Genomic DNA, 14,441 nt, shown 5'->3' on the forward strand with positions numbered 1-14,441 from the left:
TATTGATGTTGAGTAGGTAAGATGTCGACAATGCATGTGAACTGATAAGGCAGTATCTGACACAAGCATTGTATAACTTCATCCAAGAGTTAAACAAGTAAATAGAGTAAGAGTGAAATCAAGCAAGCTAGCTGTGTTGGAAAATAAAATGTTATGGAAAGGGTGGGGGGGGGGTCAAGATAGTTGATGGTGATCAGATTCATGAGGATTGTAAAGTGCAGGCTAGGAAGGTTACAAGCATGGTAAAGAAAGAAAGGGATGGTATGAGAGGAGATTGACTGGTCAGGTCATAGTTAATTCAGGCATTCTTTTTCTTATCATCATCACAAGACTCCATGGAGTCAGACTGATCTAGAAGGTCCTTTTGTCATACACACAGCTCATCATACTGCACCTTAAACATACTCAAATTCTCTGCAGACTCTCATACAAGGCATTCCAATCATTCACAACTCTGCATGTAAAAAACCTGCTTCTTACTCCCCTGCTTACACCTTCCTTATACAGCTTCCAAGGATGACCTCTGGTCTCTGGTTCTCCTCTGATCTCCCACCATTTTCTGTAAAACCTCTCCAATGTTGATCCTATAACAACCCATTACTAACTGGTAGGTCTCTACGATATCACCCCTCTTCCTCCTATCCACTAGATGCTGTAAATTGCATCTTTCTCGACCTTTCCTCATTTTCAACGTTATAGAGATTAGAAACTACTTTAGTTAGTTGGAAAGGATCCAGAGGATCCTTTCCAACATCTCTTCATCCTTTTAAAAACTAGGTGACAAATCTGTGCACTGTAGTCCATGTGCGACTTAATCAAAGCCTTATACAATGGAACAAGAATCTCCTTCTGCAAGTGTCATCTGTATCATTACCAGAATTCTTTTGTGTTGTCCTCACAATTTTGACAGTGTGTCCCCTAAATTTCAGATCCTTATCCACTATCATCCCAAGATCGCTTATTTCCTCCACCTCCAACAATATATCCCCACCAAGCATAAATTCTACATCCCATCTTTGTTTCCCAAATTTTAAAATCTCATGTTTTGCAACATTTAACTTGCATCACCATTCCCATGCCCATTCACTCAATTTATTCAAGTCTTCTTGTAAGGCCACAACATCTTCTCTACTCTTTAGTGGAGAAGATGTTGCATCTGCAAACAACTGAATATCCCCATCCAAATCCTTGCCAATATCATTAACATTATCATTAACAGGTTAAACAGCAATGGCCCTAAAACAGACTCCTGAGTCACACCACTAGTGACTTTCCTCTTCCGGGATATTGCTTCCCCATACACAACTTGCTAATACCTATCAGATAGCCAGTCTCCAATCTAATACCACTAATCTAATACTAAAACCCCATCCGCTCTAGTTTGACTATCAACTTATCATGCAGTAATCTATGAAAAGTCTTTGCAAAATCTAAGTATACTACTATGTATCCCTCTCTTCTGCCCAAGAAAGCCATCACCTTATTGTAATAAGTAAGTAGATTACTAAAACTTGACTTCCTTTAGCAAATTCATGCAGTTCATCAAAGATAATACCATTGTTGTCAGCCCAATTCTGGATCCTAGTTCTCACCAACTTCTCCAACAACTTAACCACAACACCTGACACACAGATAGGCCTATAATTTGATGTTTGAGTTCTATCACCTGCTCTCCTTTGGAACTCGATTCAGTGCAAGACTCATATTAAAAAAAATGTGTCAAGGCAGATGTTAACTCCCTGCCACATTCCTTCAGAATATGTGGTGATATATTATCAAGTCTCACAGCCTTATTAACATCAAGTTTGCTCAACTCCCCATACACCTCTTGCTCACTTACAGTCAGTCTCTCCTCACCATCATCTCTGCTATATGACAAGAAGACAAAGAATAAGTATGTCAGGTTGATACTGGTGGATAGTCATGGCATCAGAGTGACTGTTAAGAAGGATATAGTGGGATTATTGAATGAGCAATTACCATTAATTGAAACCCTTAATTTACTAAATTCACAGTTTCCCCCTGATATATTTCATCTATTTAAATTCACAGCACAGGCAGGTTATTTTACGTGGAAAGGGAAAATATACAAACAATTAGATAGGACATCTATGGGACCCCCCCCCCCCTTAGCCAACTTCTACATAGAACATCTGGAAAAGCTAGCTATCAATACAGCCACTCTCAAACCTAGTCTCTGTTATGCTATGCTCTAGCTCGATGGGTGTTTACTATTTGGCCACATGGCCCAGACACATTGAATACATTTTTAGTGCTTTTAAATTGCCAGCACCCAAAAATCCACTTTACAGTGGAACTAGAAGCCAATGACTGTCTGCCCTTCCTGGACACACTAATCACATCTTCCAGAAGGTTCCTTATCATTTTCAGTTTATAGAAAACCCACACATACAGGGAGATATTTACACAAACAATCATACCATCACCCATCGAGCTAGAGCAATTTGTTCCAATGACATTGCTCTCACTGCTGAACTTTCTCACCTATGTCACACCTTCCTGACTAATGGCTATAATCCCCCATAAGATAGATAAAATACTAAATGCTCCAGAAATCCCCCCCCCACTGTCTACCACAGAAGACTACAACAAAACTGTCACCATCCCATACATTAAAGGCACATCATCACACAAACATCAACTACGCACTGTATTTAAACCTTATGTGAAATTGGCAACTCTCATCCGTTCACCTAAGGACTGATTCTCTCCTTTATCACATCCAGGAATCTATGAAGTGCCCTGTTCATGTCATCAATCCTACCATGGACAGACAGGAAGAACTGGATATGTTCCTCAGTGCAGTGGTTCACCCAGAGAGGGAGGCAGGGAGCCCTGGCCCCCACAAAGAAAAAGGGAAAAAAAAACTGGAAAATTTTCAAAAAATCTTTTCCTAATTAAAATTAATTTTTTTATTTATGTTGTGTCGTGTCTTCTATTTCTATACCACTTATGAATTAGCAATCATTGCATATGCTCAGTCATAGGGTGTATGCGATGTGTAGTGTATTCTCAAATCATCTACTCAACTTTTGCCCCCCCCAAGTTTAAATCCTGAATGCACTACTGCCTCGGTGAATGCAAAATATATATCTGGCACTTTTGCTATGCCAAGTCGCTGTAACCAAAGCATGGTCTTGCCATGCTTTGGTTACAGCCCCCCCCCCCCCCCCCACAGGATCAATTGGGGAAAAAAAAAAAAGTGCTACACATAAGCTTTTACAAGTCAGAGAGGTTGTTCCTGGATCAATAGAAGCTTTCAAACATACTCCAAACCTCAATCAGTATGGCTGTATAAATCTATCAAAGATTTGGGAGACAGTCATCCTAAGACCAAATTAATATCTGCTTTCTCTCTCTCTCTCTTTTTTTTTTTTTCAACTTAGATGGCACCTAATTAGGACTTTAGTCTTTATGTTGCACATTACAATTGTTCATTGTACATGTTGTTACAATTGCTCATATGTTCATTGTACATGTTGATTGGATATTAACAGTATAGATGAGAACATAGATTGATAAGAAAATAAATATTTTTTTACTTACTTGCTAATATTTTGCTGGGATTCTATCCAGCATCTTCAGAGCACACAAACAAAGTTTGTTACAGTGGCGAGACAACCACAATCCAGTATAACAAGGGGACTAGTATATACCGGATTGTGGTTGTCTCGCCACTGTAACAAACTTTGTTTGTGTGCTCTGAAGATGCTGGATAGAATCCCAGCAAAATATTAGCAAGTAAGTCAAAAAATATTTATTTTCTTATCAATCTATGTTCTCATCTATACTGTTAATATCCAATCAACATGTACAATGAACATATGAGCCTTTCCACACGTTATTGAATACGAGCACTTTATCAGTGGATATCATACTGGTCTACATAATGCTGTGCAATATGCAGAATAGAGGTAAGCATTAGGAGAATTAGAAGTGAAAAATTCAGAGATATTGATTGGATTAGATGTTAATGACACTGTATGAATGGATGACACATCACATATTTTTAAGGAATGTGCACAACAATTAGTTATGCCCTTGACCTGGCTTTTTAATGAAAGTCTTGGATAAGTCTCCTAAAGGAGTGGAAGGAAGGCTAAATAGCCACTCCCCAAGTATGGTTCTAGGAAGAAGTTTACAATTATAGCCCAGTCTGTATAACTGCAGTTGTATTCAAGGTGTTGGAGAGATTGGTTAGGAATAGAATACAAGATTATGCTGATAGACATAGTATTCTTTATGATGTTTAGCATGGATTTGTAAAGGATAGGTTTTGTTTTGATCATCATAAAATGACCTTATCATAAAATGAAAGCAGTTTACTTTCATTTTATGATAAGGTAACGAATGTGCTAGATAAGGGAGAATCATATACATTAATATTCTTGGACTTTGCAAAAGCATTTGATAGATTACCACATGATAAGTTGTACTATTAGATGGATTGATGACTGGCTCTCAGAACGATACCAGAAAGTTGTATATGATGGACCAGTGTCTCAAAAAAAGGAGGGCAACCAGTGACCTGCCCCAAGGTTCTGTTCTGTTCTTGTACTCCTACTGTTTAGCTTGTTTGTAAATGATACATCATGACTGGGGATTTTCAGTTATTTGTTGATAATGCAAAGTTGGGGAGAATTATGAGTAGTTGCACTGCAGATGTTAATTCCCTTCAGGAAGACTTGAATAGATTTTTGGTTTGGATAAAGGAATTAACAAATGCAATGTGTTGCATTTTGGAGTGCAGAAATATAAGGCTGTGTACTATATTAATGGCACTACACTGCAGCAAGTGGATATGGGAGTAATGGTTGACAGTAGACTAAAGTTTAGAAAGTATATTGCATGTGTTTCATGGACTCTACATCATAGTGCTACTATGATAACAAGTACACTAACATGTAGGGATGTGGATAGTTGTTCCACTGTATAAGCACTGGTCAGACTATACTTGGACTATTGTGCTTAGATTTGGTCACCTGTCTTTCATTGATATGGAAACATTGGAGAGGGTTCAGAGACGATTGATTAAGACAATATCAGTGCTTTGAATTATTTGCTATGGTTGAAGGAATGTGGATTGCACAGTTTGGTGGGTAGGAGGAAAAGAGGTGATACGATAGAGATGCTTAAGTTAGTAAGGGGATTTTATCGGATTAATCCAGAGGAGATTATTAAAAGAGTAGCATGCAAGAGGGGAAGAACCAGAGGTGATACTTGAAAGTTATGTAAGAGTGTAGTGAAGAAGGGTGTGAAGAGCAGATTTTTTACATGGTGATTTGTGGATCAATGAAACACATTACTGGAATATGTTGTTAATGCAGGGAGTTTTAAGGATTTTAAGTCAGTATGATAAATATGTTGTCTGTTGAAAGAACCTCCCACAATGAATCTGCTGACTCCATGGAGGGTCTAATAATGATAATACATTGAAGTACCATTGAATTAGGGATAGGAGGTGCTGTGCAAATTTTGTACTGCAACTCCTACATTTGCACACATGTGGCCAAAACTGTGATTATACTTAGCTGTCAGCGTTGGCTTCCCCAAGCATTCGTTGGGAGAATCTTAATGGGGAAAAAAATAGGAAAAGCACAGGATTTAGGCACATCTGACAGAGGGTGGATCGCAGGTTCCCAACGCATGAGTCACTCGATCTCCAAAATTGTCAGTGAACTTGGATTTTCTCATATGAGTTTTTTTCAAGAGTGTTCAGGGAATATGAAAATTCTGTCAAAAAAAAAAAAACAAGCACCCAGACAAACTGCAAAGGGCAAACTAGCCTTGAATGATCATGAGCTTCATTGTCTGACTCGCATTGAATGGACCAATAGGGGCCAGGCATTATCTCATATCACCTTCCCATCTGAATGAGGGCTCCAGCTGGAAGTCACTCAAGGACTGTGCAACGTTCACTTCACCGTCTTGGTTTCGGGATCCACCAACCTACAAGAGCCCCACTTCTAATGGCATGACACTGGGCTTGAATGCCTTGCCTGGGATAAAGTACATTGACATTGGACAATTGAAGATTGGTGACATGTAGCCTGGAGTGATGAATCGTGATTTAAACTACATAGCGCTGATGGGAGACTGAGGATATGGTGCCAATCCCATGAAGCCATGGATCCTGCATGTCGGGTCAGAACTGTACAATCTGGTGGTGACTCAGTGATGACTTGGGGTGTCTTCGTTGGACGGCTTTGGAACTTTTGGTATGTGTACCAGTGACTCAATGCATCCCGATATGTGGAACTCATGGCCAACCATTTATGTCCATCATGCATCCCAATTGAGATGGTGTCTACTAGCAAGACAACTGTTCATCTCACAGATCCAGGCTGGTTACTGCTTGGTTCCAGAAGCATTCTGTTGACTTTGTAATAACAAAGTGGCCACCTAGAAGCCCTGATTTAAATTCTATCTAAAATTTGTGGGATACCGCCGAACAGAGTGTTCATGCCTGTGTCCCATCACCGCCAAACTTGAGCAAATTGTGGACAGCTCTAGAGGATACATGGGTTGCCATTCCTGTGAAACATTTTTGCAAGCTTGTGGAGTCCTTGCTTCATCGTGTGGCACTGTTATCAGGGTCAGAGGGGATCCAGCACGTCACCAGTTAGCTGTCTCTAATTCAGTTGCACTTCTGTGTAATAAAAAAAAAAAAATTGTCACATAGGCAAGTATGGCTTGCAGAATCTATATAAAATGCTGTATATGCATAAATGGGATGCCAGCATATTTAGATGGCTTTCACATAACTTCCATAGTTGACATTATAATGCATACAACAGTCGAGAATACAAAAATCGACTTGTTGTATTGCTGACATGATAAATATGTATGAATGAATTATAATATATTCTTTGATGCTTTTCAAAGTATATTTATTTATCACTATTATAAAGTATTGGTATGTTCTTGGGGGGGGGGTGTAAACTCTGTTATTTTGAAGGGTTTAGTAATTATTTATAAATTCAGTTTGTTGAAAATAGGTTGTGAGATGCCCAATCGAAATTGTAGTTTCATGGATGCATTGAAACAAGAATTCCCTTTCCTAACTGAAAGTTATAATGTCAACAGTAAAGTTTTATACACTGTTTGTAGAGCAGAATTTTCTATTGAAGATGATGGTTGTTCAGATATTACACAGCACTCTGCTAAAAAAGAAGCACAAAGAAGAAGAAGAGGAAGTTGCAGCAAAAACGTGCAAGCCGTAAACTAACCTCTTTCATGAAAAAACAACATGTAAAGGAGAATGGAAATGTCTCACTGCACAAGAATTGTCAGCTTTCTTTAGTATCACTCGTAACAATTAGCTTAGATCTCTGGATTGCACATTTACCATCATATGAAACAACGACAATTACTTGCCTTTTTATGCCTTTTTATTCCCTGCAGAGAGCAGGCTAGGCAATTTTAGACTTATCTAATTGGAGACCGAGGCGAAAGTTCAATCTCCACCAGTAGCCAGTCAGATATAGCTGACCCAAGACTATCACTAATTATAAACAGTATACAATGAAGAAAAGCAGATAAATACTGCCATTTTGTGGTCCCTGACACGGTATATTATTTTCCTGGAATAACATGGGTTCTACAGTCAATTTGCTTGACTGTAGAAGCACAAAGCTTCTTTTTTATGAGATAAAAAAAAACAAAGTTTCCAGGAGGAGAAACCCACTATGCCTGACATTGACTAACCCAGGAACCAAGTCGAAGAAAGGGTTAGAAAAGTTCTTCCAGTTGGCAAAACTTAATTTGAACTGAGAATGGCTTTCTTCAGGCTGCCTAGTGCTACGGATGCAAATGTCACTTCCACAGGGTTACACATTTATTCTCAAAACAATTCATATTCTTGTGCAAGAAACAAAATATGAAAGTATAGTTGTGAATGTACTGTCTCCATTGACATTTTGTGAAGCAATGGTGGCTTACATTATCAAATTACACTGGTTTCCAGAAATTAAGGAGCAAAGAGAAAAATCATGGCAATCCGAGGGGGAGGGGAATATAAAAGTTAAGTACGTTGTGTAAAAAGTAATGCTGAGTCTGGTTATTGTATACAAGTGAGTGGAGCCATCATTGGCATGTGCAAATGGTGATAACATAAAAGTGTGCATTTTGAAGCGGTTTTCATTTATGTCTGTAGTAGTGAGAACATGGCATTTCATGATAACAAAATTCTTGGATATGGCTATAAAACATCATTTAACTTGCTACCCAAATTTAATGAATTTTGGTAGCAAACCATTGCAACTACCAGAGGTCGGCCACAGTCAGGTGGAGGTAGCCAGATGGTTATATGAGTTTCCCATGGTTCACAGACTGTGGAATCAATTCCAGCCGTCACTAACAGCATTGCAGAGATGCAGTGAAGGAAGGCCATGACAAGTGTCACCCATTTAATGATCTTTAACCCTAACACAATGTTATTGTCTGAAATAGTGTTGGTTCTATGATAAATTTTTTTGAATTTATGGGAGAAAAATCCCACTTGCCCATGCCAGAGATTGGCTAACTTGGGAACCTGTTGAATAAAGGCTTAGAAAAAGTTCATCTCGTCAGTAACTAGAATTTAACCTAGGTCTTTATTTGGGCAATGTAGTACACAAGATGCTAATGTCACTTCTTCTGTGCTACACAGGCAAACAGTAATGAATAATTTAAAAAAAATAATAATTTAAAAAATCTAATCCTAACAGTTACTCATGATCAGCTTTTATATTACTTCATTGTTTACCAGTGTACCTTTTGACAAGAGACCCTTGACCTCATTGTCAAATTTTTTCTCTGACATGTTTGAATAATTCAGAATCACTATTTATTCTGGTTATTTTTCATGAAAAGGAAAAATATGCAAACTGCTGGATGGGAATGTAATTGGCTCCTTCTCTTTCTACTTCCCCATTAGCCATGTGGAACATTTTGAAAACTACACACTCAGCAGCTACTCATAAACCAATAGGTAGGTGATGTGTTTGCTATTTGGCTGCATTGCATGGAAATATTTTTTAGTGCGCCTAAACAACCAACATCCAAAAACACACTACAGTAGAAAAAAAAAGTAACAATTGTCTCCCCTTTCTAGATATACTTGTGACAACTACCAAATGGTTCATTATCCTGTTTTTGTTTATAGAAAAACACACATACAGGAAGGAATTTGCATAAGTAATCACTCCACCATGTCGAATAGCATGGCAGAACACTTCAACATGGAGCCAGGGCTATTTGTTCAAGTGACACAGCCCTTGAAACTGAGTTCAGATACCTTTATAACACTTATTAGCCAGTGGCCACAATCCTTATAAAATAGATAAAATACTCTCTGCCCCTTCCTTGTTCCTCCTGCAATCAATGCAAAAGATCACACTAAAACTGTTCTCATCTCTTATATATTGAAGATATATTGGAAAATATAGCCAGAGTTCTCCACAAATATCTTTGTACCACTTTCCAACCACTCATTCAGCTAATTACATCCATTCTCCTAAGATCGTCTTCATTTTCCACATTCTGAAGTGTATAGAGTTCCTTGTGCTTGCAGTTTAGCCTCCTTCAGACAGACTTATAGATCTGTTAACATCTGCCTTAAAGAATACAAAAATGATATCTGGCAGACCGTGCTCTTAATATTCCTTCATGCAGGATTACATGGAATCCTAAAAAAACTATTTTTAGAATCAACTTCAGCAATGAAGCATGTTCCCACCCCAACCTTTGCATTACTTTGCCTAAGATCTGGGAGACAATCATTCTAAGATATAGCCTAACTTCTTCAAATCAGTTTATGGTTATCCAGCCTCTAGAACAGTGTTTCTTAACATGGGGCATACGTCCCCACAGGGGGACAATTAGAAAATGTACATGTAGATATTTATATTATACTTTTTCAGAACTTGGCTGACTATTATGCTAGAGGGGGGCATCAAAATCTTTGAGACGTTGAGGTGGGGCATGATCCAAAACAGGTTGAGAAACACTGCTCTAGAAGACGTCTTGTTAGTTCTTTTCAGATGCAGTTTGAATTGTTTATACAGCTGTCTAGTTGAGTGTTGTAGCTTGCCACAGTTGTAATTATGCTCTGATAATGCTGGGTAGAGAACCAGTAAAATATAAGTATTTTCAATAAATTATACATTTTTCCCTCTTGGTGTGGTTTATACTATGAAGCACTGTTATGAATGATCTTTCCATAGCATTTGTTCAAAGATAGATGATATAAGCGCCTTTTAACTTTTAGTATATTCCTTAAAAATAACTTAAATAAGCTGAGAATGTATCAAATGCCCTATTCACTTGTATAAATTAAGAATATTTAAATAATTTTTTCTCTGATATTGAAAAAGAATTACTTATTGTCACTGTGGAGATTACTGGTATGTCTTTTAACTTTAACTTATAGAAAATTTAGTGCAAGGTTATAACACACTGTTATTTAAATATTCGTTCTATCACTAATCCATAATTTTTAATTGGATTTTAAAAGATTCTTGCCTTTCACATTATTATTGTTATTATTATTACGTGACACCTCCAGGGAGTCCAAGGGACTCGTCGAGGGAGGATACCTACTATACAACTCTCTCTCCACCATTCATTCCACCAACTACAATGAACTGCAACTACCATCATCATCTACACCAACGCCATCTCCCTCCCACCACAACCACTGGTATTTTCACAGACAATCACAAACATTCATGCCCACGGCAGGATTCGAACCCGCAGCTGCAGATATGCTAACCACTTAGCCAACCAGGCTGGCTATTATTAAATAAATTAATAATGTGAAATTCTTGCATTTCACATTATTAATTTATTTAATAATCTATAATTTTTGTATCCTGCCGTGGGCATGGATGTTTGTGATTATCTGTGAAAATACCAGTGGTTGTGGTGGGTGGTAGATGATGTTGGTGTTGATGATGATGCGGATACGCTAACTTAGCCAATCAAGCCGGCTATTATTAAATAAATTAATAATGTGAAATGCAAGAATTTCACATTATTGCAGAAATTCAATAAATTAATCGAATTTTTGCATAATAACCTTATGTAAAATTTAAAAAATGCCTTTGATTATTAAAATGGATTTTAAAATGTACTTAAACTTAAAAATATAATTTTAAATGGTTATTATTTCTGGGAAAATTCCCATGTTACTCCTCTAAGTAAATATTATTTTTATGGCTATTTAGCCTATTTCTGTTTAGCAGTACCCCTTTTTTTATAATGTCATTGGCTTTTTACTCAAATTTTAAGGCATTACTTATGTTTTATATGGACAGATATATGAAGATTATATAGGAAGAAAAAACCAGACATACCTTTGTGGGATATTGCTGGCTGCCTTCTTTTTTTTTCGGTGGCATCTTGGCATATGGCGATATACATTCATTGTTGATAGAAGGTAGTATGACTGAACTGAAGAGGGGTCGGAAAAGTGGGGTTTGAGAGATGTGGGAGAATTATTGGTGAGGCAAGTGGTATATGAACTTTTTTTGAAAAACCTGGGTTTTGTTTATAATTTTTAAATTATTAAAGGTGGGAAGAGAATACTTTGGGATGGGGTGAATGTAGAAATTTTTGGGAAAGGAGAAAGATATTATGGGATAAGATCAGTGGTGGGAGCCTTAGACTTATCTCATAAGATCCTTCTCCTTTCCTCACCAAAGTATTCTCTGCCCACCTTTAATAATTTAAAAAATATAAAAAAACCTGGGTTTTTCAAAAAAGTTTACATACCTCTTGCCTCACCAATAATTCTCCCACATCTCTCAAACCCCACTTTTCTGACCCCCCTTCAGTTCATTCATACTTACTTCATTCAACAATGAATGTATATCTCCATACACCGGGATGCCACTGAAAAAGAAGACAGCCAGCAACATCCCACAAAGGTATGTCCAGTTTTTTCTTCCTATATATTCTTCATATATCTGTCCATATAAAACACAAATAATGCCCTAAAATTTGAGTAAAAAGCCAATGACATTATAAAAAAAAGTGGGTACTCCTAAACAAAAATAGACTAGCCATAAAAAAATAATTTAAAATGGATTTTGATTAAAAATGGATTTTAAAATGTAATTAATATATTCAATGTTTAAACTTTAGCTGTACCCACTGCATTTTTATAGCTCAAAAAATATCTGTTCACTGGTATGAAATGGAAAATGTGATATTATTGAAGGACTTATGTTGATTTCCAGGGTAAAGGAGAAAAAAATGTCATTGTACTTGTATTTAATATAAAGCAATAAGTTGACATTCATGTATAACCAAGTGATCTGCTATTTTGTATTTTATGCTTTAACTCAATCCTGTATGCGTTATGCAGTTCGTGTATTTTGTTTGCTCCAGCAAGAAGCAGTGCTTTTTTTTGTGTGTGTTTTGTTTTGTTTTGTTTTTACTGCTAGCATTTATTGCGCTGTTATCATTATCAGTAATATTAAAAAAATTCATTTTAATTTATTCTTTATTTCATTAATTTGTCAGTTTCTTAAATTTGTAGTTGACAAAATTTCAATCATTAGAATTGAGTTGGAAAATGAATTTTACAGTATTATTCATAAAAAATATATCTGATTTATTTATATTTAGTTTGAAAATTTTTTTTTTTTAATAATTTAATTTGTTCTGTATTGTTTAATTTAATTTGATCTAATTTGAAACATTGTATGCTTGCTTTGCTTGGGTCCGAAATTTTTGTTTTGCATGTTTAGGTACATTGCTTTTTTGTGTTCACCTTTTTATATTTAGTACGTCTTCCTCATAAGCCTCAGATACTTAGTAGTAGACCATGTCAACAACCATCCTTCCATGCAGAATCAACTGATTTCCGTCAGATGGAACAAGGGTTATTACAACTTCTGGATGATTTTCACTCGGGAAAACTGGAAGCATTTGGTAAGAAAATGTGTTTTTTTCTCTTTTCTAATGAATTCATTAACAGTATTAATCTTCTTTTTTTTTCTTTTCATAATATGATAATTTATCTAATATCCATTTAAATCATGTGAACCTCATTTGTTGGCTTATAGTACACAACAGCATTTCCTCATTTCATGAGTATGAATAAGCATATTTAAAGTTAAATTCATGTATGCCTTGCGTTATTTATATGATTACATTACTTTGAGTTACAAGTGCACTAGCTGTTTATGCACTTGCACAAAAAGAAGTATTGACTCATCTATTGAGTGTTCAATAGCTCTCCACCCCTAAGATTAATTTAAGGAAAATTCGGTATTTTAATTTAAAATAGAAGTGTGATTTAATGAGTTGGTTTTGTTTTAAATTAATTTTCCTTGCCTGTTTGCTAAAATTTATTCTTTTAAATATCATAATGTTTTACTTTATATTATTTTCATTATTTTTTTCTTTATTCTTTAGTTTGAAATTTTGATTTAATTTTTATGCATATTTATTAAATAATTAAATTCACAAATTCGATTATTTAAAGTACTTTTTTTTTTTTGCAATTAGTTTACTGTTAATGTAAAATATTTGTCCTTGCAGTATGTTTGCTATCATAAATATACCTTGGTTATTGTAACACTTCTGGGGATTCTGTCATGGTTGAATGAACTATGTTAGATCTCTCTATATCACAGGTAGCCTGGTGCAGTCTACTGTCTTTGTTAGAATTATTATTATTTGACACCTCCTGGGAGTCCAAAGACTCATCGAGAGAGGGCACCTCCCTCCCATTCATCCCATTTTTACCCTTGGCAACATTGATTGTAAGTTTCATAAAGTAGAATAGCTAATATATTGTAATCTTTTAAGCTGTAAAAGGTAATCAGCAAAACTCATGATCAATGTACAAGGAACAGGCAAGAAGGGTTACATAAGGTAAGCAAGGCCAAAGCTTATTACAATCAGAGGCCAGCTGATGGACCAAAGGAAATCCCAAAGAATTCTTTCACTACGTAGAGAGTAAAGGCATAACTTGATGAATTAGAACGTAAGACATGATAACTAGTTAAACATAATATTTATGACCATTAGCCATTTATGAGCCATTATGACCCCCCCCCCAAAAAAAAAAAAAAAAAAAAAAACCGGCTGACCTCATACGGCCAGCAAAGGTGGGTCGATTGGTAGAGCCTCTGCTACTAAATAGTTCTTAGAAGGTGCTAGGGAGTGAAAAGAGGACAAAATTTCCACTGCATAAAAGAGGTTCAAAGACAGGGATAGTAAATTTTAGGCCAACAGTGTCTCAGAAGTGGTGGTGGTTCAGATGTTTGAGAAGTTAGTAAAAGACTGAATTCAGAACTGGGTGCATAGGACTAGGATACTTTATATAGAGAGAAAGAGTAATCTGTTGGCTTTTTATAGTAAAGTGACAATTGAATCGGATAAAAGAAATGGTTACTCTGCTGCTTGACTTTTCAAAAGCATTTGAC

General features: G+C 36.3%; 1 protein-coding gene across 1 annotated transcript in view; it reads left to right on the forward strand.

Annotated features, from left to right (window-relative positions):
• LOC150096012 (uncharacterized) overlaps positions 1–14,441 on the forward strand; it is a 70,820-nt gene that overhangs the window by 13,750 nt on the left and 42,629 nt on the right. Inside the window, exon 2 of the mRNA XM_090409422.1 lies at positions 12,793–12,939. Coding sequence (XP_090265548.1) covers positions 12,793–12,939 — 147 coding nt within the window. The remainder of the gene's footprint in view (positions 1–12,792; positions 12,940–14,441) is intronic.

Source organism: Typopeltis vanoorti, chromosome 19, assembly GCF_054136105.1.
Source record: "Typopeltis vanoorti isolate ZY-2024b chromosome 19, IOZ_Tvanoo_1.0, whole genome shotgun sequence".
Lineage (NCBI taxonomy): Eukaryota > Metazoa > Arthropoda > Arachnida > Uropygi > Thelyphonidae > Typopeltis > Typopeltis vanoorti.